Source organism: Castor canadensis, chromosome 17, assembly GCF_047511655.1.
Source record: "Castor canadensis chromosome 17, mCasCan1.hap1v2, whole genome shotgun sequence".
Taxonomy (NCBI): domain Eukaryota; kingdom Metazoa; phylum Chordata; class Mammalia; order Rodentia; family Castoridae; genus Castor; species Castor canadensis.
The window spans coordinates 52,120,741-52,141,075 of NC_133402.1; the positions used below are offsets into that span (position 1 = coordinate 52,120,741).

General features: G+C 42.8%; 1 protein-coding gene across 1 annotated transcript in view; it reads left to right on the forward strand.

Annotated features, from left to right (window-relative positions):
- Positions 1 to 20,335, forward strand: part of Col6a5 (collagen type VI alpha 5 chain) — a 107,134-nt gene that overhangs the window by 28,858 nt on the left and 57,941 nt on the right. The window contains exons 5-12 of the mRNA XM_074059245.1: positions 2,903 to 3,463; positions 6,097 to 6,651; positions 8,823 to 9,398; positions 11,648 to 12,223; positions 13,787 to 14,127; positions 14,219 to 14,300; positions 16,153 to 16,295; positions 16,831 to 16,923. Of these exons, the coding sequence (XP_073915346.1) occupies positions 2,903 to 3,463; positions 6,097 to 6,651; positions 8,823 to 9,398; positions 11,648 to 12,223; positions 13,787 to 14,127; positions 14,219 to 14,300; positions 16,153 to 16,295; positions 16,831 to 16,923 (2,927 nt within the window). The remainder of the gene's footprint in view (positions 1 to 2,902; positions 3,464 to 6,096; positions 6,652 to 8,822; positions 9,399 to 11,647; positions 12,224 to 13,786; positions 14,128 to 14,218; positions 14,301 to 16,152; positions 16,296 to 16,830; positions 16,924 to 20,335) is intronic.

Below are 20,335 nucleotides of genomic sequence, written 5' to 3' on the forward strand. Positions count from 1 at the left end.
GCTGATGGGAGTATTCTCCATCTACACTTTCCAGAGAGGCAGCCACCAGCCACCAGCCACACGTGGCTATTGAGCACTTGAAATGTGGGTACTATGACAGAGGAACTGAAGTTTGAATGTAATTTAATTTGAGTTCATTTTAATAGTCACATGTGACTGGCAACTGTTGAATTGGATGGTTCAGGCAAGCATGGTAAGATAACTTGTATCCGTTGCAGTCACTTATGGGTCTAACTAAGGAGAAAACCAAAATAAGAGTGATTGCAATGGGGAAAATTATTTACTGTTTCACAATTAAGTCCAAAGGTGGGCACACTGAGCTGTGTGGTACACCACCGTGTCAGAGGCCCTGTCTAGGGCCATTCTTTATTGTTGCTTTTTGCTGTTTGAGGCCTTTATTCCTAAGACTGTAGTTCCAGATGACTGCTCCTAGCACACTCACATCCAGCAAGCAAGAAGGGAAGGAAAAGGGAGGTCCACATCTCCTTTTCTTTAAGGACACTCCTGGAAGTGACACACACCATTTCTGCACAGAACTTGGTCATGTGTCACACTACTTGTAAATAGGGCTGCTGGGAATTGTAGTCTTTTTTGGGGGGAGGCAGCTAAATACTGAGGTCAAATGGGGATTTAATTAGCATAGAAGAAGAGAATGTCTATTGGTGATAACCAATATTGTCTACCTCACCTACTTGTCTGTCAACCTTATATCGTGAACTTGTGTCTATCACCTTAAATATTCTTTTAAGGTTGCCAGTAAGACTTTCCACTGTGTAGATTTACTGCATTGGAAATGGTGGAGTACACAGGTTTTGCTTTTTTAAGAATCTTGAACCTGTATCTTTATGCCCAACCACGATTATTTCTTTACATTTTGATCTTTTTTATTGCTTATTTCTTTCATCACCCGAGTGAAGAATATTCTGGTTGAGATGGTTTGTGAATCTGCTCTAGTTTACTGAGCTCTATTCAAAGGTACCTGTCAGATTCCTGATGTGACTGTGAGCTTATCTAATTCTGTGATGTCGCCTGCTTCACACATTTTCTCTGCAGATAAAAGGCTTTCAAGCCATTGAAAGTGGGATTTGTCAGCACTCATACAGAAGAGAATTATAATCTTCAGATGACATTAATTGCTAGTTTAAAACTCAGACCTGTCAATTAAAGACAGGTTGCATTCTGGGCCAGCCCTGGGCGCTATGGCATGGGTGTATTACAATTCTCTTGTCACTTCCTGAGTGACAGATAGGAGAAACAGTCAGAGTGACTGTCATCTTGGTCTGAAATCAATTATTAGGGCATGGGATGGATGTGCTGTGTGGTCTCTCTCTCTCTGAGACTCTGCAATGGTGTGATGAAACTATTATTGTCATTATAAACATTTAAGTGGGAAGATATGTGACCAAGACTGGGGCAAGGGCCATTCAAGGGGGAGAGATAGCGTCCATAAGGCCTCACTAGGTGGCTTCCCCTTAAGTCCGTTGCTTTCTCAAATGTTGGCACCTGATATAGGTTGGGTGAGTAGATCCATTCAAAGAACAGAAACTGGTTAAAGCACAGTGAGTGAGATGAACTGTTGGGAATAGGGTCAGAGAGAAAGGCAAGGGTGAAGATAAGGCTAATTTTTATCTTTAAATTCTAAATGCAACGATAAACCATTTAAATGGAAGAGTCATAGGATCTGTTTATGGCTTTCAATATACTGTTCTAGTTGCTCTGGGAAGAAGAGGTTGTTGTGGAAGTAAGAATAGAAGATTATCATCTGGGCATGGTGGCTCATACCTGTAATCTCAGTTTATGTGGAGGCAGAGTCCAGGAGGATCATGGTTTGAGGCCAGCCCAGGCAAAAAGTTAGGAGACCTCCATCTCAACAACAACAAAAAAGCATAGCATGGTGGGGCATGTCTGTAATTCCAACTCCATGGAAAGCAGAGATAAGAGGATGGCGGTTTGGATTGGACTATGAGCACATGATAAAAGCGAGAGCACACAAGGGAGGGGTGAGGATAGGTAAGACACCTAAAAAACTAGCTAGCATTTGTTGCCCTTAATGCAGAGAAACTAAAGCAGATACCTTAAAGCAACTGAGGCCAATAGGAAAAGGGGACCAGGAACTAGAGAAAAGGTTAGATCAAAAAGAATTAACCTAGAAGGTAACACCCACGCACAGGAAATCAATGTGAGTCAATGCCCTGTATAGCTATCCTTATCTCAACCAGCAAAACCCCTTGTTCCTTCCTATTATTGCTTATACTCTCTCTACAACAAAATTAGAGATAAGGACAAAATAGTTTCTGCTGGGTATTGAGGGGGGGAGCGGGAGGGGGTGGAGTGGGTGGTAAGGGAGGGGGTGGGGGCAGGGGGGAGAAATGAACCAAGCCTTGTATGCACATATGAATAATAAAAGAAAAATGAAAAAAAAAAAAAAAAAAGAGGATGGCGGTTTGAGGCAGGCTTTGGGCAAAAGCATGAGACCCTATCTAAAAAAAGACCTACATGAATGAAAATACCTAAAACAAAAAGGGTTATGGCTCAAGTGATACAGCACTTGTTTAACAAGTGTGAGGACCAGAGTTCAAACCCCAGAACTGCCAAAAAACCAAACCAAAACAAAAGCAACTTGACTTAGAGCCTGCCCTTACTCTTTAATTGACTGGCTGTGTGACCTTAGATAAACCACTATGCCTTGCTGTGTTTCAATTTCCTCCCAAGATGGTTGTAGATTTCAAAGGAGAAAATGGTCACGTGTGCTCCTGGTGACGTGTACAAGCTCTGCACACCCAGGGAGGTCTCATGCTTTAGACTTGCACACCTTGTGTTCTCCCAAGGCCCTCTTGCAAGACCTCTTGAGAGTTCCTATAATTAACAGAGAATGTGCTATCTACCTTCCGTGTCTTTGCAGGCTGCGTGGACACAAAGGAGGCCGATATCTATTTCCTCATTGATGGTTCCTCCAGCATCCAGATAAATCAATTTGAGCAAATCAAGCTATTTATGTCATCAACAGTAGACATGTTTAGTATCGGTCCCAACAAAGTCCGAGTTGGAGTGGTGCAGTACTCAGATACGAACAGGGTGGAATTTCCCATCTCTCTCTACCAAAATGGTATCGACTTGAAAAAGGCTGTTTTTAACATCAGACAAATATATGGTGGCACTCGTACTGGGGAAGCCCTGGATTTCATACTGCCAATTATCAAGGAGGGGAAGAAGGACAGGGGCAGTGAGGTCCCCTGTTACCTCATTGTACTGACCGACGGACAGTCCCAGGACAGGGTTCTGGAGCCAGCAGAGAGGCTCAGGGCCCAACAAGTCACCATTCATGCTGTTGGCATAGGAGAGGCCAATAGAGCAGAGTTGGAGCAAATTGCCGGCAAAGAAGAAAGGGTTAGCTTCGGGCAGAATTTTGATTCCCTAAAAAGCATAAAAGATGAAGTCTTGCACAGTATTTGCACTGAAAAAGGTAAGCAAAACAAAATAAAATTCTCCATATTTCACTGATGGTTTCGGGTTGGTGAGTGGCAGAGCCGGGACAAAGTGACATGCCCAACCATCTGGCTAAGTTTGTCGATTTCTTTTTATCACCACCCTAAACGGAATGCCAAGACTGGAGAGCCTGCATGGGGAGCTGCCCTGAGGCTGCTTGGAGGCTCTGAGTAGGAAGACTGCTGAGGAAGTTGTGTACCTAACAACTCTTTGTGGAGCGAGGTTCTTATGCTACCTGCGAGGGGTGTGTGTGTGTGTGTGTGTGCGCGCGCGCGGTGGGGTACTTAGAGAAGGACCTGGCACACAGTAAGTGCCGCATAAAAGTCAGCTGATGCTGGAGATGAATGTAGCTCAGTGGTGAGTGCTTGCCTCACATGTACAGGGCCCTGGGTTTGATCCCCAGCACTGCATGCAAAAGCTAGTTGTCACAGAAGGTAGTTCAAGTGTTCACAGATGAGGAAAGGAAGCGAATGTGAAATGTGTTTGAATTTTCTGTGGGTCACTAAAAAAACAAAAAAACCCAAACAAGTAGTATTAACAACAGAATCCTTAGGTCACAGTATGGTCCACTTTTCTCCCTGTTACCGGCAATAATAGAGTTGGACCTTCAGGATGTCTAAGAAAGAGTACAAGAGTAAAAGTTTTCCATTGTTTCCTGAAGTTGATGCCAGGAAAAGGATGTCAGGAGGCATAAAGGAGATTATAACTCAGATCCTTTCAAAGAAGGTTCTGTGCTGATCCGAGGAGTACAGCGCCTCTGTTGCAGGTCAGGTAGCCATGTGGAGAAGGAGACAAGCTGTGGACAAGAAAATGAATCTTAAGATGGCTACTGGAGAGGAGGCATCCTTAGGAGCCTGAGCCTGAGGGCTGAGAAGGTACTAATGCATCTCAGAGCAGGCGCAGGCAGAGTGAGGCACAGTGTATCAGAATGGGGCAGATTGAAGTGCTCTACCAAAAAGACTCCAAACTGTATACTGCAGAACATTCTAGTCTAGGGTGAGTAGTTCAGATCTAGCAGAGAGGCGGGTCCATCCTCCACATGTGGCTTAGCTCCCATCTTTAGGTCAGAACTGGAGTTTTGGTTCTCATCTCCCCTCCATTCATGGGAGGGGAGAAGGGACGAAGGAGCTCACCATGCTTAGTTGTTCATGGTAAGAGTCAGAAGTGGTCCGATTGCTGTTGCTCATCTGTGGGCCCAAGCTTAGGCACAGGGTTGTTACTAGTTTCAAGGAAGGCTGGGAAGGGTAGTCGTTAGTTGGGCAGCCATCTGCCTGGCTGAAATTTGATTAAATAGAAGAATGGAGACACATGTTAGGTGACAAGGGGCAGGCTCTATTGCCGCAGCAACAGAAATAATGGGCAGACTCTGTGAAAACTGCACCATATGTAAAAGTCACACAGACGTGTGTTCCATACCTCACCACCATGGGGCTTTGCCAAGGCCATGAACATTATCAGTGATCTCCCTACTTTGGACTGTCAACATGGCTTCAGGGTAGCTTGGGTCTTAAGTGTCAGTCACTATGGTGAATCAGAGGGTGGCCATACACAAGTTATTAAAATAATTAACATTAGGGCTGGGGGTGTGGCCTAGCAAGCACAAAGCCCTGAGTTCAAACCCTACTACTACCCAAAAAAGCTAGCATCTTTTTGTTTTTCCATATATGGCTGATGCTAAGTGTTTATTTCCAAGTATTATGGGATAGACTCCATGTGTGCTGAGAGAGACAGGTAAGAGAATGGAAGAGATTTTACAGGTGGATGGATGCACAGGCAAAAGGCTAAGAAGGTAGAGATACATACTGAAGGCTACATTTGCTTTTAATAATGTACACTTATCTACAAAACTGTGAGTCATGGATTAATAACACTTTTTAAATAGTTTACAGAAATTGATCTTATATGTGTGCACATATATATATATGGCTATATATATGACTATATATATATTAATTGCCAGTTAGTAAGTAGTCTATGAATCTTATGTATAAATAAAGGACTATTCCATGGAAAATGCATATAGGTGCTCACTAAATCATTTAATGCCCTTAAAAAAAGCTTTTCACTCTAATTTTTAATGTTGACTCATGGTATTTAGCAAATCACTTAAAGGATCCCAGAAAATAATGCTATATAAAGATTACATGGAACTTTATTTTTCAAGAATAGGCATAAAATTCTGGCATATTCCTCAGTCCTGTGAATGCTGGGAATTGAGTACTTTAACTTTGATCCTCCCTTTTTTTCCTTTTGATCACCATTGCATCCATAACACATAGCCTGAGGCTGGATATTTTATACCATGAATGATGAATGAATGAATTATGGTATATGAATGATATAGGCATGAATGAATGATACACATCTTGCAAGCTGCACTTTCTTTTTAAGACTTCTTGGATGATCTTCAGTGAATTTCTGATTCATGGTTTTAACCAGTAGGTTTTTAGTAAAAATACAAATAAAAACTTCCAACCTGACAGTTCCTTGAGTTCATTCTTGAATGTGTTCTTATTAATGCATTAATTACTGATTTACTATTTCTTCATGTTTTGAGAACCCCTCCAATTTCTGGTCTTTTTTTTTTTTTGTTTTTATTATAACATACAGGATGTGAGGACATGAAGGCTGACATCATGTTTCTGGTGGACAGTTCTGGAAGTATAGGACCCACAAATTTTGAGCAAATGAAAACCTTCATGAAAAACCTGTTGGCTAAGATTCAGATTGGTGCAGATAAAACTCATATTGGTGTGGTGCAGTTCAGTGATTATAACAAGGAAGAGTTCCAGCTTAATAACTATTTTACTCAAAAAGAAATCTATGATGCCATAGACAGAATGCCTCTCATTGACAGAAATACTTTGACCGGAAGTGCGCTGACATTTGTAAGTCAGTACTTCACTCCTGCCAAGGGGGGGCGCCCCACAGCCCGAAAGTTCCTCATCCTCCTTACGGATGGAGAAGCACAGGATGAGGTGAAAGACCCTGCTGCTGCTCTTCGGGGCTCAGGGGTGACCATCTTCTCTGTGGGGGTGTTCGGTGCCAACAGGGCTGAGCTGGAGGAGATCAGTGGAGATGGCAGCCTGGTTTTCCATGTGGAGAACTTTGAGGATCTGAAGGAGATAGAAAGTAAACTCATCTTCCGAGTGTGTGCTCTGCACGGTAAGTGCCCCTTTATCCTGAGGACTCAGTTGACTTTGTAGTGGACCAAGAGTGTTACTCTCTGACCTTGGCCTCTACCTGCACATGGGTGTTGAGTTTTGGTCTGATCTATGTCGTGTTAAAACACCCATGACCTCCAGGGATAGTCCAGATCAATAATTTGATAGCTAGCTTGGCACAAAATATTCTTGCTTTTAGTGACTTTAAATATGTTCTACGAATGTCTCAGAATTCAACACTAAACTTCAAATTCCTTGATACGCATTGGCTTTGGATTTTCCAGAATAATTTTTAATACAAATTGATTTCTTGGGATTCTTTCTCAGCTACCCATAACCACTGGTAAGCAGTAAACAGAGACACAAATTCATCTTCCTTTTGGTTAAATTAAGTCCAGTATCCTTGCAGCCATACTTTACCAAAAACTCTTTTATATTTTAAAGATAACAATGTGTGTTTTCATTGCTCCACTTTCTCTTCTTCCTCCTTTTAATTTTTTTTGTGATATGGCTATTAAACTCAGCACATTTGTTAGATGAGTGTTCTACCACTTGAATCACATCCTCAGTCCTTTCTGCTTCAGTTTTTCAGATAGAGTCTCGCACTTTTACCTATGCCAGGCTTGAACTGCAATCCTCCTTTCAGCACTTCCCAAGTAGCTGAGGTTATAGGCATGCACCATCACGCCTGTTCCCTCTTTATTATTCCTAACTTCTATCAACTAGTTATTTTACATTCTTCGGTCATGTACTATCCACATGAAAACTGTAATTTGTGACTTTTTGTATGCTTGCTTGGGGTCATAATTTTTTATCTCACAAATCATAGTGCTTCTCAAATTGTATTGAGTCATGTGCATTTGGAGTCTGTCAATTTTAATTAACATTACTTGAATGAGAACTTGCCATGAAGTCACACGTAGCCCAAACGTCTATGCTTTGCAATCTTTCATCTGCTATTATCTGTTTTGGATGTGACTGAGAGAGCAAACCACAGCCTTAGTAAGTTTGTTGTATTTTGTTCCCCTGGCAACAAAAAGACATTTGTTGAATATCATTTTCAAAATTGTGTGTGTGAAGTTTTCGGGAAGTTAATCAGCGCAGGTGTCATTGGAGCGCTGTATTTTAGACAGTCAGTGACATCAGCTCCCTTGGTAACATCTGAATCGGAATTTTTCTCCCTCCAAGAATACTAGTGATTTCAAATCTCTTGATAATGTTAGGAGGGTACACATATGCCATGGCTTTGACTTTGAAATGTACAGGGCTCTTCTGGGCATTTCTTCCTTTTGCTTTTGATGCATGTCATGTTTGTGATGGTCCTGTCTGTGGCATCACAAAGTTTCTGGTAACTCATGCATTAGATCGACTCGTGCATATGTATTAAGTCACAAGCATTAATCAAATCTCAGTAAGCAGTAAGCCAATTGCCCCAGGATCTCTTTTTCTCTTTTTTTTTTTTTTGGCAGTATTGTGGTTTGAACTCAGGGACTTGACTTGCTAGGCAGATGCCACGCTCCCAGTCCTTTTTTGCCTTAGTTATTTTTGAGATAGGGTCTCTTGTTTTTGCCTGGGGCAGGCCTGGACTGTGATCCTTCTACTTTGCTTCCTGGCTTGAATTACAGGTGGGCATCACCATTCCCAGCTATTTTTTCTTTTTTTGAGATGGAGTCTTGCTGATTCTTCCTCCTGCCTGCCCCCTATGTGGCCTTAACATTGATCCTCCCAATCTTTGCCTCCCGAGTAGTTGGAATTACAGGTGTGAGCCGCTGTGCCTGGCCTACTCCTGCACTGTTTAAAACAGCTGGCCAGTTTGGCAACCATCGACATCATGTCTCCCCATTATAATGGCATTGAACTAGTTTCTGACATTGCCTTTCTGTTGCAAGCCTGCTTAGCAAAAGACACTACCTGTCCTAATGGGGCACAGCAGAACAGAGTGACATAAGTCACACGGGTGAGGGAATCATGATCGGGGCAAGTTGCCCTTCCCCGAGCCTCAGCTTCTTTCTCTGTAAAATGACAAATGCCACCACTAAGAAAGAAGGGAGGTGGAGGGAGGGTTGGGCACACAGTCTGCTCACAGCACAGGTTGGATCGCTTTCTTTTTAGAGATACGCTGTGTAGCCGTGCAGAAAGTTTGTGATCTTTCCCTTTTTTTTTTTTTTTCAGATTGCAAAAGGATTAAGGTGTTAGACATTGTGTTTGTGCTGGACCACTCTGGGAGCATAAGTTCAGGACAGCAAGAGAGCATGATGAACCTTACTGTCCACTTGGTGAAGAAAGCCGACGTTGGCAGGGACCGGGTGCAGTTTGGAGCTCTCATATACTCCGACCAGCCTGAGATTCTTTTCTACCTGAACACATATTCAAGCAGATCAGCCATCACTGAACACCTGAGGAGACGCAGGGACACCGGAGGGAACACATACACTGCCAGGGCTCTCCAGCATGCCAACCACCTGTTCAAAGAAGAGCATGGCAGCCGTATAAAGCAAAACGTGAGGCAGATGGTGGTCATCATCACAGACGGGGAGTCCCATGACCGAAATCTGCTCCATGACACAGCACTGCAGTTAAGAGCTAAAGGCATCACTATCTTTGCAGTGGGTGTGGGAGAGGCCAACCAGGACGAACTCGAGGTTATGGCAGGGAATAAAGAAAACACTGTCCATGTTGATAATTTTGACAAACTGAAAGATGTTTATCCGCTTCTGCAGGAAAGCATGTGCACCCATGCACAAGAGGGTATGTTACTCTTAGCACTTCTATGGAGGAAGTAGTAAAAGTTTAAACAAAAATAGAATTTATAGCAAGGAGTGGTGGCTCATTTCTGTAATCCCAGATACCTGGGAGGTGGGGATTGAGAAAATCCTTATTCCAGCTCAACCCAGGCAAAAACAAAGTTAATGAGACCTCATCTCAACCACAACAAAAAAAATCAGTGTGCTTATAATCTCAGTTATGAGGGAGGAAGGAGTAGGTAGGAAGATTATAGTTTGAATCTGGCCTGGGCAAAAATGTGAGACCCTATTTGAAAAAAATGACCTAAGGCAAAAGGGCTAGGGTGCCTGCCTACTAAGCACAAAGCCTCAAGTCCAAATCCCAGTACGGTCAACAAAATAAGAACTTTGACTTCCTGATACCTGAGTGTTATGGGCCAAAAAACTCTGCAAAACTCTGAAAGAAACAGGCTGCCTGACCAAGCTTCCAAAGATGCTGAGGTGGTGCAAGAGAGCTTCCGAGGTGCTTCTTGCTGTCTTGCCGTCCTGTTTCTTTTTTTTTTTTTTTTTTTGACAAAAGGAAACTCTTGCTAGGGCCACAGTCACCTCACCCCATCAGCAGCTACTTGCACAGCTGCATTTGCTTAAGGGCTGCAGTGAGGCCACGTGGCAGTTTGAGGCCAGGTAGACTTTGTCTTCAAAGATCCAACGCTCTGGGTCCTACAGGCTACCTCCTACAGGTGGTGAGAAGTTCCGTGTTTTTCTGGATAAGGACCACCAGAGCAGAGCGGAGTGGGGGTAACGGAGTCTGGGTGCTAGGATCAGGGCTGGAAGGGGACTAAGCTGATTCCAAGTGCCAGTGCCACCACTGGGCTACGTAGGCTGTGGGAAATGGTGAGATTTGCTAGCTAGTCTCGAGGGCAGCAGAGAGGGGCAGACAAGTCACCTGGAGAGCTGCTGTGGCTCTTTGAGTCCTTGCCACGTGTCCTCCAAATTGGGGCAAATGAATCATTTAACTAACTTCCTCCTTTCCTCCTTCCTTTCCCCTTTCTCTTCTCCCAATCTGAAATCTACTTTTATGGTCAACACGAATCATGTTTCTGAGACTGATATTGACTCGCTTGCTTCTCTGTAAGCAGTGCACCCCACATAGAAACCTACCCTGTATTTACATCCAGTTAGCATTTTCTCTGCTGAATAAACTACACCCAGCCACTATAGTGTCACTGTACTTAAATAAGAAGTAAGTCCATCATCTTCTTGGTTTCATATATTGAATGAGGGTATCATCTTTATCCAAGGAAAAAATTTAAGATTTTTCCCAAGGAACAAGGCTCTCTCATTCTTCTGCCTGTACTCCCTGGTCCTCGGACCCATCTGGAAGCCTCATTTCCCTCCATCTCTCCCCACCCTTCCCCCTGCCACACAGTTCAATCTTGATACTGCGTGATCTTTCTCACCCACTCCGGACTGTGCCACTCCACTGCCTATAGGTTTTTGGAGGGTTCCCTCTGCTACAGGAGGCGATTTCCAAATTCCTGAACTCCATCTCACCCTGCCCACCTCTCCATCCTCATCTGTTGCCGCTCCCCTCTTCACAGTCTACCTTGTCATTCTGATATTCCTCCACATCTTTGGGACATCATTCTACCCACCATGAATGCCCCCATTGTACCACTTCTCTTGCCTACGTTTAGTTGGTTTGTTGAGCTTCAGTTTATTTTACTAATTTCCTTGACAGACATCGAACTTCTGAATTCTGTTTCTATATCTCTAAAATTAGAATAACTCCTCTCAAGGTGAGGTGAATATTTACTACACCATTGGGTACCAAGAGTATTTCATTGGTGCCACCTCTCGGTGTGCACGTCAAGTGGTAGCATTCATAGTAATAGGAGCATTAATAAAAGCCTGATGACTCTGTCATCAGCCTGATGACTCACCCTGACCTGGGTGAGTGCTCCAATCTGAGTATGTTGAAGAGACTCTACTTTTATAATTACCTCTTCTTGAATAGATTAAATTGATTCAAACTTCCTACTTACTTTCTGAGAATGTAGCTTGCAATGTCTTTTCCAGTGACTCATGCAAATAATTAGAATTTGACACACCTCCATTGTCACTCCCCTTCTTGACATTTTTCCTTCCTTTGAGGGTCTCTCCTGTTATCTTATCTCCATCTGCTACTAATATAAAGTGATGTAAATATTTGAGTAAAGTAATAATTTAGAACAATGTGCTAGGAAAATAATTTATTCTTTCTTCCTCTTGCAGTCTGTAACCTTCAGGAAGCTGATGTGATTTTCCTTTGTGATGGCTCTGACTTGGTGTCTGATTCAGAGTTTGTTACCATGATGACATTCTTGTCAGACTTAATTGATAATTTTGACATTCAGTCTCAAAGAATGAAGATTGGGATGGCTCAATATGGGAGTCGCTATCAGGAAATTATTGAGCTGGACAGCTCTCTGACTCAAAGCCAGTGGAAGTCACAAATTCGGTCTGTCAACAAGAGCAGAGGGCTTCCGCAAATTGATTTGGCCCTTAACCATGTGAAGTATATGTTTTATCCATATGCTGGTGGGAGAAGAAACGCTGGTGTCCCTCAAATTCTGGTTGTCATCACATCTGGGGATCCCCGTTATAACGTGGCAGAGGCAGTGAAAATCTTGAAAGACCTTGGAATATGTATTCTGGCTTTGGGCATAGGAGATGTTCACAAAGAATACCTTCTGCCAATAACAGGCAATTCTGAAAAAATAATCACTTTCCAAGACTTTAATAGGTTAAAGAACATGGATGTGAAGAAGAGAATGGTTCGCGAAATCTGCCAGACCTGTGGGAGAACCAGTAAGTGTTCTGTTTGGTTTTACTCCATCGCAACAACTTTCCAACACTCCAGTTCCCACGCAGTGTACAGCTAGCTCTGGCAGACAGGTATTTGGAATAATATTCAGTGAGGGGAGACCTTTCCTCTGCTTCCAGGAAGTTTAGGATCCATCAGCCTCCCTGAGAGCCAAGGAGAGGGTGCAGAGGCTGTAGAGAGTCTTGGCTGTGTCCCCTGGCCAGCCCTGTCTGCTCATAGCAGTCCAGTGTCTACGCTCCTCTTATATCTGGATCTCAGACTTCCATTTCTACCCTCTCCATTTCTAGAAGTCCTAGGACAATATTCTGCATCCAGTATAAATATTTGCTGATTGAAAGCTATTTTATAAGGGACTCATTGTGTGTATATGTGAGTGTGAGAGCGTGTGTGTGTGTGTGTGTGTGTACTTATATGTATATGTGTACAGAGTGTATTTTCTTCTCTTGATATTTATGTCATCATAACAGAGTAAAGATTGGAATTATTCTTAGAGCTTATTTAATCTAGAAGTCACAAATTTAAGTGAACTCAAGAGCCAGGTGGGTAACAGATGAATCAGGTAGGCAGGGTATGAGCCCAATGAGTTGCAGAACAATGACTCTTGAACCTAAGCTGACAGTAGCCATGGGGGGTTCAGATTGTGTCATTTTGGGTTTGGGGCCTGAAAGGATACTTTATCAGGAAGCATTCCACATTTTGTGAAATCTGCAACATGCAGAAATTCCTGAGTTTCTGTTTCTAAGTTGTTCTGATAAAAGCTTTCTCCTTCACAAAATGGAACAGTCTTTCCAAGCTTTCTGGATCTTTTATGTCCCATTAGGTGGAGGCAGCTGACAGGGGTGGGAAGAGCCCTGGGTCTGGAGTAAGAAAGCCAGGTTCTAACTCACAGCAGCAGCAGCAGCAGCAACCTCCATGAATTGCTGTCCTCTCATGGAAAACTGGACAGAATTAGAGATGACAAAGAGACAAGTGACCAAATTCATTAAATGCACTAACAACATGGAGATTTTGTATCTTAAAAATGTAGCTGTCAGTCTCTGTGTTGAAAAATCAGATGATCTAACAGCACTCACTTCCCACACGGGAATAGATTCAAGGCTGGTCACTGTCCTCCAGCTCATTGTTCTCACACCACGCCTGCCTGAGTCACCTACATTATCTACCTGGCCTTTGCAACTGTGTGCATTTTTGTCCTCTGGAAATTAAACGATCTCCAGGACAGTCCAAATCTTAAATATGTTATTATATGAGTCAGAATAGGTCATTGTTAAAATTAGAAAACAATGCACACACACAGAGTCACTGAGAAAGAGCCTAACTGATAGCTTGAGCTTCAAAGCTACTGGAACTTATAGTATTTGGAAGGGGACAGAAGAAACACCTGTGTTATATGTGGGTAGAGAAGCCAGTATCTTCCTTTTGGAACTATAGAAACCTCTGGACTCCAGCCTTGGGCCATGACAGCTCTCATTTTTCCTGTCCTTCCTGTCTACCCTTCCTTATTCTTATTTACTCATTAGCCTGACTTTGTTTCTCTTGGTCTCCAGATTGCTTTGTGGATGTAGTGGTTGGGTTCGACATTTCCACTCACCTTCAAGGGCAGCCTTTGTTCCAGGGCCACCCGCGCTTGGAATCGAATCTCCCAAAGATCTTGGAGGACCTCACCTCCATCAGAGGGGTGAGCTGTGGAGCAGGTGCAGAGGCTCAGGTGAGCCTGGCCTTTAAGGTGAACAATGACCAGGAATTTCCTGCCAAGTTCCAAATCTATCAGAAAGCAATATTTGACAGCTTGCTGCAAGTCACCGTCAGTGGGCCTGCGCATCTGAACGCACAGTTCTTGCAGTCTCTGTGGGACACATTTGAGGATAAGTCTCCGTCCCGGGGACAGGTACCCATCCCTTGTCCTTCCCTTTGCTCCTCCTCTCCCAGTAGAGTTTCACCTTCCACATCACCCCTTTTCTTTGTCCCTCTTTCTTCAGGTGCTACTCATCTTTTCAGATGGCCTCCAGGGTGAGAGCATCACAATGCTAGAAAATCAATCGGACCAGCTCAGAGAAGCAGGTACATCAAACAGTGAAGTATGGAGTCTGCCGAACAGGTCTCTGCCCTTCTGCAGGCCCTGTAGCTCATGAGGCCTGTGGGGCCCAAAGCCCCTTGGTCAGCCCCACATTTCTCTCCCAAATGCTGCAAAAATCCTGGCCAAGAGCTTTCACCTGTGACCTACAGACATGTGCCGACTGACCTGAACTGAGTTTGGACATCTTTGGAGTGGCAACTGGTTATACCTTGTCTTAACTTAGTTGTGGGGCTAGCAATTGCACAGAGATACAAAAAAGCCCAGCACCCTTGGCTCAAGTAGGTCAATTGGTGCAGTTTCACTGGAGTCCTTTATGAATCAGGCCAAGGCTAAAACTGAGCTGAGACGGAACCCTGCGCTCACAGCTTTGCCTTCTGTTTGCTGCTTTTCTCTCTCAATAAAAGTCTTTCTTTTCTCTCTCTGCTTTCCTCCCCGCCATCCCTCCCTCTTTCTCTCCCTTCCTCACTCCCTCTTTCTCCCTCTCTCCCTTTCTCTCTCCCTCTCTCCCTTTCTCTCTCCTGCCCCACCCCCCCACACCAAGAGCCTGAACTAAGACACCTCCTGTGGTTTCTGATTATCCATATTAAAGATAGCAAGGTGGATTTGGGGAAGCACTCCTCACTCTGCATCTTGCACCCTTGTCACAGCTTTCAATTCAGCTGAAAGTGAAACACAGAAGCTGAGAGGAACACACAATGAAAGGAGACCCACTGATTGTCACATCAATCTTGTCTGAGACTTACGTCCTTGGCAGAGCCCTAGACTGGCTTCTGGGATTCACCTTCCCTAGGCGACCTCCTTAGAGCCTGAGCCTTTCCTGCTTTATTTCTGGGTGGTGTTGCTTTCCCGCTCAGCTCCCCTCAACACCTTCTCACTCTTCTTGGGCTATGTGTCAATGTCCTTAGCTTGGCCCATGAGCCTCTGCAGAATCTGCCCCTGCTCCTCACACACAGTGTTCCCCTTCTCCCTGCCAGGGATTTTAGTCTTACTCTTTCCAAACTTATCCAGAGCGCCACCCACTTCTCTTCCTCCCCAGCTCTCCTCTCCATCTTCTGCTTCTGGTTCTTTCCTTTGGCTGCCTTCTGCTCCTCCTTTACAATCAGCTTGAACATCAGCTTCTCTAGGAATCCTCCCATGAACCCCAAGGCTGAGTTAGGAATTTCTCCTTAGGGCTTTCATAGCACCCTGAGGTCCCTCTCAGGGCACTTACCCTTGTCACATTCTTACCCATCTTTTTTGTTAGACTATAAACTCTGATAGGAAGGAGCGTGCCTGACCTACTCGTCTTGTATCCCTGGTACAATGATTGTACTCATAGGATCCTAAGAAATAGCTATGTAATGACAGGATGATGGCCCAAATGAACCAGTGGGGGGATTAGTGAATGAGTGAATTAACCAATGTGGGTTTATCCTCATGTTCTCAGGGCCTGGACTCCCGGGGTTGTTTGCCAGGGAGCTAAGATCTATTATTAACCCACATTCAGGGAAATTCAGACCCAATCCCAAAGATGAGCAATGCCCTTTCAGAAAAATCACTTTCAAATGCCCACCAGTTGCATCAAAATTGGTGGTGAGACACTTTTCTGTGAGTGTTTTTCAGTAGATTTGTAAATAGCTTTTTTTGAGTACCTTTTCTCAGATTTCACACTAAAGTTGGAGACCAGAGCCTGACGTTGAGACATGCAGGCGAATCTGCTGTTGGGTCCTTCATAAATTGAGAGTTCTGCTTCTCTTCTGTTTTTTTTTTTTTTTTTTCCCTTTTCTGGTTCCTTGACTACTGCTTGCTGAGTAGAGCTGCTTTTTCATGGACAACTTTTTTCTTTTCACTTAATAGGACTAGATGCCCTGCTGGTGGTTTCTCTAAACACAGATGCTCATGATGACTTTTCCAGCTTTGACTTTGGGAAAGGATTTGATTACAGGACTCAGCTGACCCTTGGAATGACAGAACTAGGCAATAAGCTCTCAGAGTACCTGGTGAGTTGCTGAAAAATCCAGTTATTTCAAATGCCAGGAGAGCTAAACTGAAGTCTTTTAAATCTCCAAAGACTGTCTTTGTCCCAGTAAATTAAATACTTGGATTTAGTCTATAAAAAAAGGTGACAGACCGGAACATCATATTTTGTTTTTGCATGTCCTTTCATTTTTTGTCCTGTCACTAAATAAGTGCATGGGGAACTAAAAGACCAACCAACCCTTGATCTAGTTAAAAGCCTTCTTTTTAATTAGAAGATTGACAACTAGGAAGCAACAAGTCTTAGGCAAACTCGGCCAGTGGCAATCTGTGTGCTCAGAGTACTTTCTATAAATAGAGGTCACTTCCTTTGGAGGGGGGTTGTTACCCTTGCACTTGTTAACCTGGTGCTCTCTCTGCAGTATTAAGTCAAAAAGCATCTCTTGGTCTCTGTAGCCCCACCAAAGGCAGAGGATGGGCTCATAGCTGGAGTGAATATGATTCTTCTGTAATAAGATTTCTGATGATTGTTCCTCATCCCGCTTTCCTTTTTCCCAGGGAAACGTTGCAGAGAGGACTTGCTGCTGTACGTTTTGCAAATGTTCTGGGCTTCCAGGGCTTCCTGGGGCTCAAGGACCACAAGCTTGGAAGGTGCCGTTCAGTTATAACCCTGCTTTCTCTGATGTGCCTGGCTTCAGTATGGGTGGGACTGAGCTGAGTGGTTAAGTTTACCACCTCCGTCTGTACTAATGTAGTTGTTAGGACACTTTCTGTGACTTTTATAGCACGGGAATCGGTCAGAAGGACTCACTGTTGGTTTTGCTATTAAGAATAACCCTTCTCTTACGCACCCTTAGTGGTGCTGCCTCTTGGTTGGGCAGTTCACACCCTTGTATTTGCTTTAGACAGCTCAAAAAAAAAATCCTGGAGAAATTTGTGCTTCATCAGCAAAGAATGAAATCAAGCTGCAAAAGGATCACAGTGGTGAAGATTAACAGACTTTTAAAACAACAAATTACAAAAGATCAATTACACGACAACAGAGTAGATAAATTCATCATGGCACTTTTTGATGAATTCATCCACATTCAGTGCAAACAAATGAAATACAGCTACACACAACATGCATCCAAAATGCGTTTTTGAGGTGGAGTCTCACGATGTAGCCCTTCTGGCTTTGAACTTGAGATCGTCTTGATTAGCCTTCCCAGTGCTGGGGTTACAGGCATGCAACGTCACACCCAGTTCCAACATGAATAAATTTTAGCAGCACAGTAATGACAAAAAACCCAAACAAACAAACAAAACTCTCCCAAATCAAACCTTCGGAAGAATGTGTATAGTATGAGTCCTTTTATAAAAAGTTTGAAAACAGGTAAAACTAAGCCGTAGTGTCTAAGGATGAAAACTTAGGGGTGGAGTACTTTAAGAGGCAATGGAGGATTATCCAGAGCGTCAGGAGTGCGTTCCCGGGGTGTGACAGGAGAGGCACGGTCAGGGTGATTAGGATTGCGGTGGCCCTGTGCCTGGCACCTGGGTGGTGGCTGCACCAACTTCACATGTAAGACGTACGAAATTATAGTATGAAGTTCACTGTAATAATTAAGCAGTATTGTTATATTTTATTCATTTTAATGTACACTTTTGAGTTGATTTAAGTTATCAGGACTTTAAGAAAGAGATCAGCTCATCCAAAACTGAATCAAGAGGATATTAATCACCTGAATAGACCTATAACACAAAATGAAATTGAAGCAGCAATCAAGAGTCTCCCCAAAAAGAAAAGTCCAGGACCTGATGGATTCTCTGCTGAATTCTATCAGACCTTTAAAGAAGAACTGACACCAACTCTCCTTAAACTGTTCCATGAAATAGAAAGGGAAGGAAAACTGCCTAACACATTTTATGAAGCCACTATTACACTTATCCCAAAACCAGGCAAAGACACCTTCAAAAAGGAGAACTATAGGCCAATCTCCTTAATGAACATTGATGCAAAAATCCTCAATAAAATAATGGCAAACCGAATTCAACAACACATCAAAAAGATCATTCACCACGACCAAGTAGGCTCCATCCCAGGAATGCAGGGGTGGTTCAACATACGAAAATCAATAAATGTAATAAACCACATTAACAGAAGCAAAGACAAAAACCACTTGATCATCTCAATAGATGCAGAAAAAGCCTTTGATAAGATCCAACATCATTTCATGATAAAAGCTCTAAGAAAACTAGGAATAGAAGGAAAGTACCTCAACATTATAAAAAGTATATATGACAAACCTACAGCCAGCATTATACTTAATGGAGAAAAACTGAAACCATTCCCTCTAAAGTCAGGAACGAGACAAGGATGCCCACTATCTCCACTCCTATTCAACATAGTACTGGAATTCCTAGCCAGAGCAATTAGGCAAGAAGAAGGAATAAAAGGAATACAAATAGGTAAAGAAACTATTAAAATATCTCTATTTGCAGATGACACAATCCTATACCTTAAAGACCCAAAAAACTCTACTCAGAAGCTCCTAGATACCATCAATAGCTACAGCAAGGTAGCAGGATATAAAATCAACATAGAAAAATCATTAGCATTTCTATACACTAATAATGATCAAACTGAGAAAGAATGTATGAAAACAATTCCATTTACAATAGCCTCAAAAAAAATCAAATACCTAGGTGTAAACCTAACATAGTATGTGAACGACCTCTACAAGGAAAACTATAAACTTCTGAAGAAAGAGATTGAGGAAGACTATAGAAAGTAGAGAGATCTCCCATGCTCATAGATTGGTAGAATCAACATAGTAAAAATGTCTATACTCCCAAAAGTAATCTACATGTTTAATGCAATTCCCATCAAAACTCCAATGACATTCATTAAAGAGATTGAAAAATCTACCGTTAAATTTATATGGAAACACAAGAGGCTATGAGTAGCCAAGGCAATACTCAGTCAAAAGAACAATGCTGGAGGTATCACAATACCTGACTTCAAACTATATTACAAAGCAATAACAATAAAAACAGCATGGTACTGGCACAAAAACAGACATGAAGACCAGTGGAACAGAATAGAGGACCCAGATATGAAGCCACACAACTATAACCAACTTGTCTTTGACAACGGAGCTAAAAATATACGATGGAGAAATAGCAGCCTCTTCAACAAAACCTGCTGGGAAAACTGGTTAGCAGTCTGCAAAAAACTGAAACTAGATCCATGTATATCACCCTATACCAAGATTAACTCAAAATGGATCAAGGATCTTAATATCAGACCTCAAGCTCTCAAGTTGGTACAGGAAAGAGTAGGAAATACTGTGGAAGTAATAGGTATAGGCAAGAACTTTCTCAATGGAACCCCAGCAGCACAGCAACTAAGAGATAGCATAGATAAATGGGACTTCATAAAACTAAAAAGCTTCTGTTCATCAAAACAAATGGTCTCTAAACTGAAGAGAACACCCACAGAGTGGGAGAAAATATTTGCCAGCTACACAATAGACAAAAGACTGATAACCAGAATATAGAGGGAACTTAAAAAACTAAATTCTCCTAAAATTAATGAATCAATAAAGAAATGGGCAAGTGAACTAAACAGAACTTTCTCAAAAGAAGAAATTCAAATGGCCAAAAAACACATGAAAAAAATGCTCACCATCTCTAGCAATAAAGGAAATGCAAATTAAAACTACACTAAGATTCCACCTCACCCCTGTTAGAATAGCCATCATTAGCAACACCACCAACAACAGGTGTTGGCGAGGATGCAGGGAAAAAGGAACCCTCTTACACTGTTGGTGGGAATGTAAACTAGTAGAACCACTGTGAAAAAAAAAATTGGAGGCTACTTAAAAAGCTAGACATTGATCTACCATATGATCCAGCAATACCACTCTTGGGGATATACCCAAAAGACTGTGACACAGGTTACTCCAGAGGCACCTGCACACCCATGTTTATTGCAGCACTATTCACAATAGCCAAGTTATGGAAACAGCCAAGATGCCCCACCACTGACGAATGGATCAAGAAAATGTGGTATTTATACACA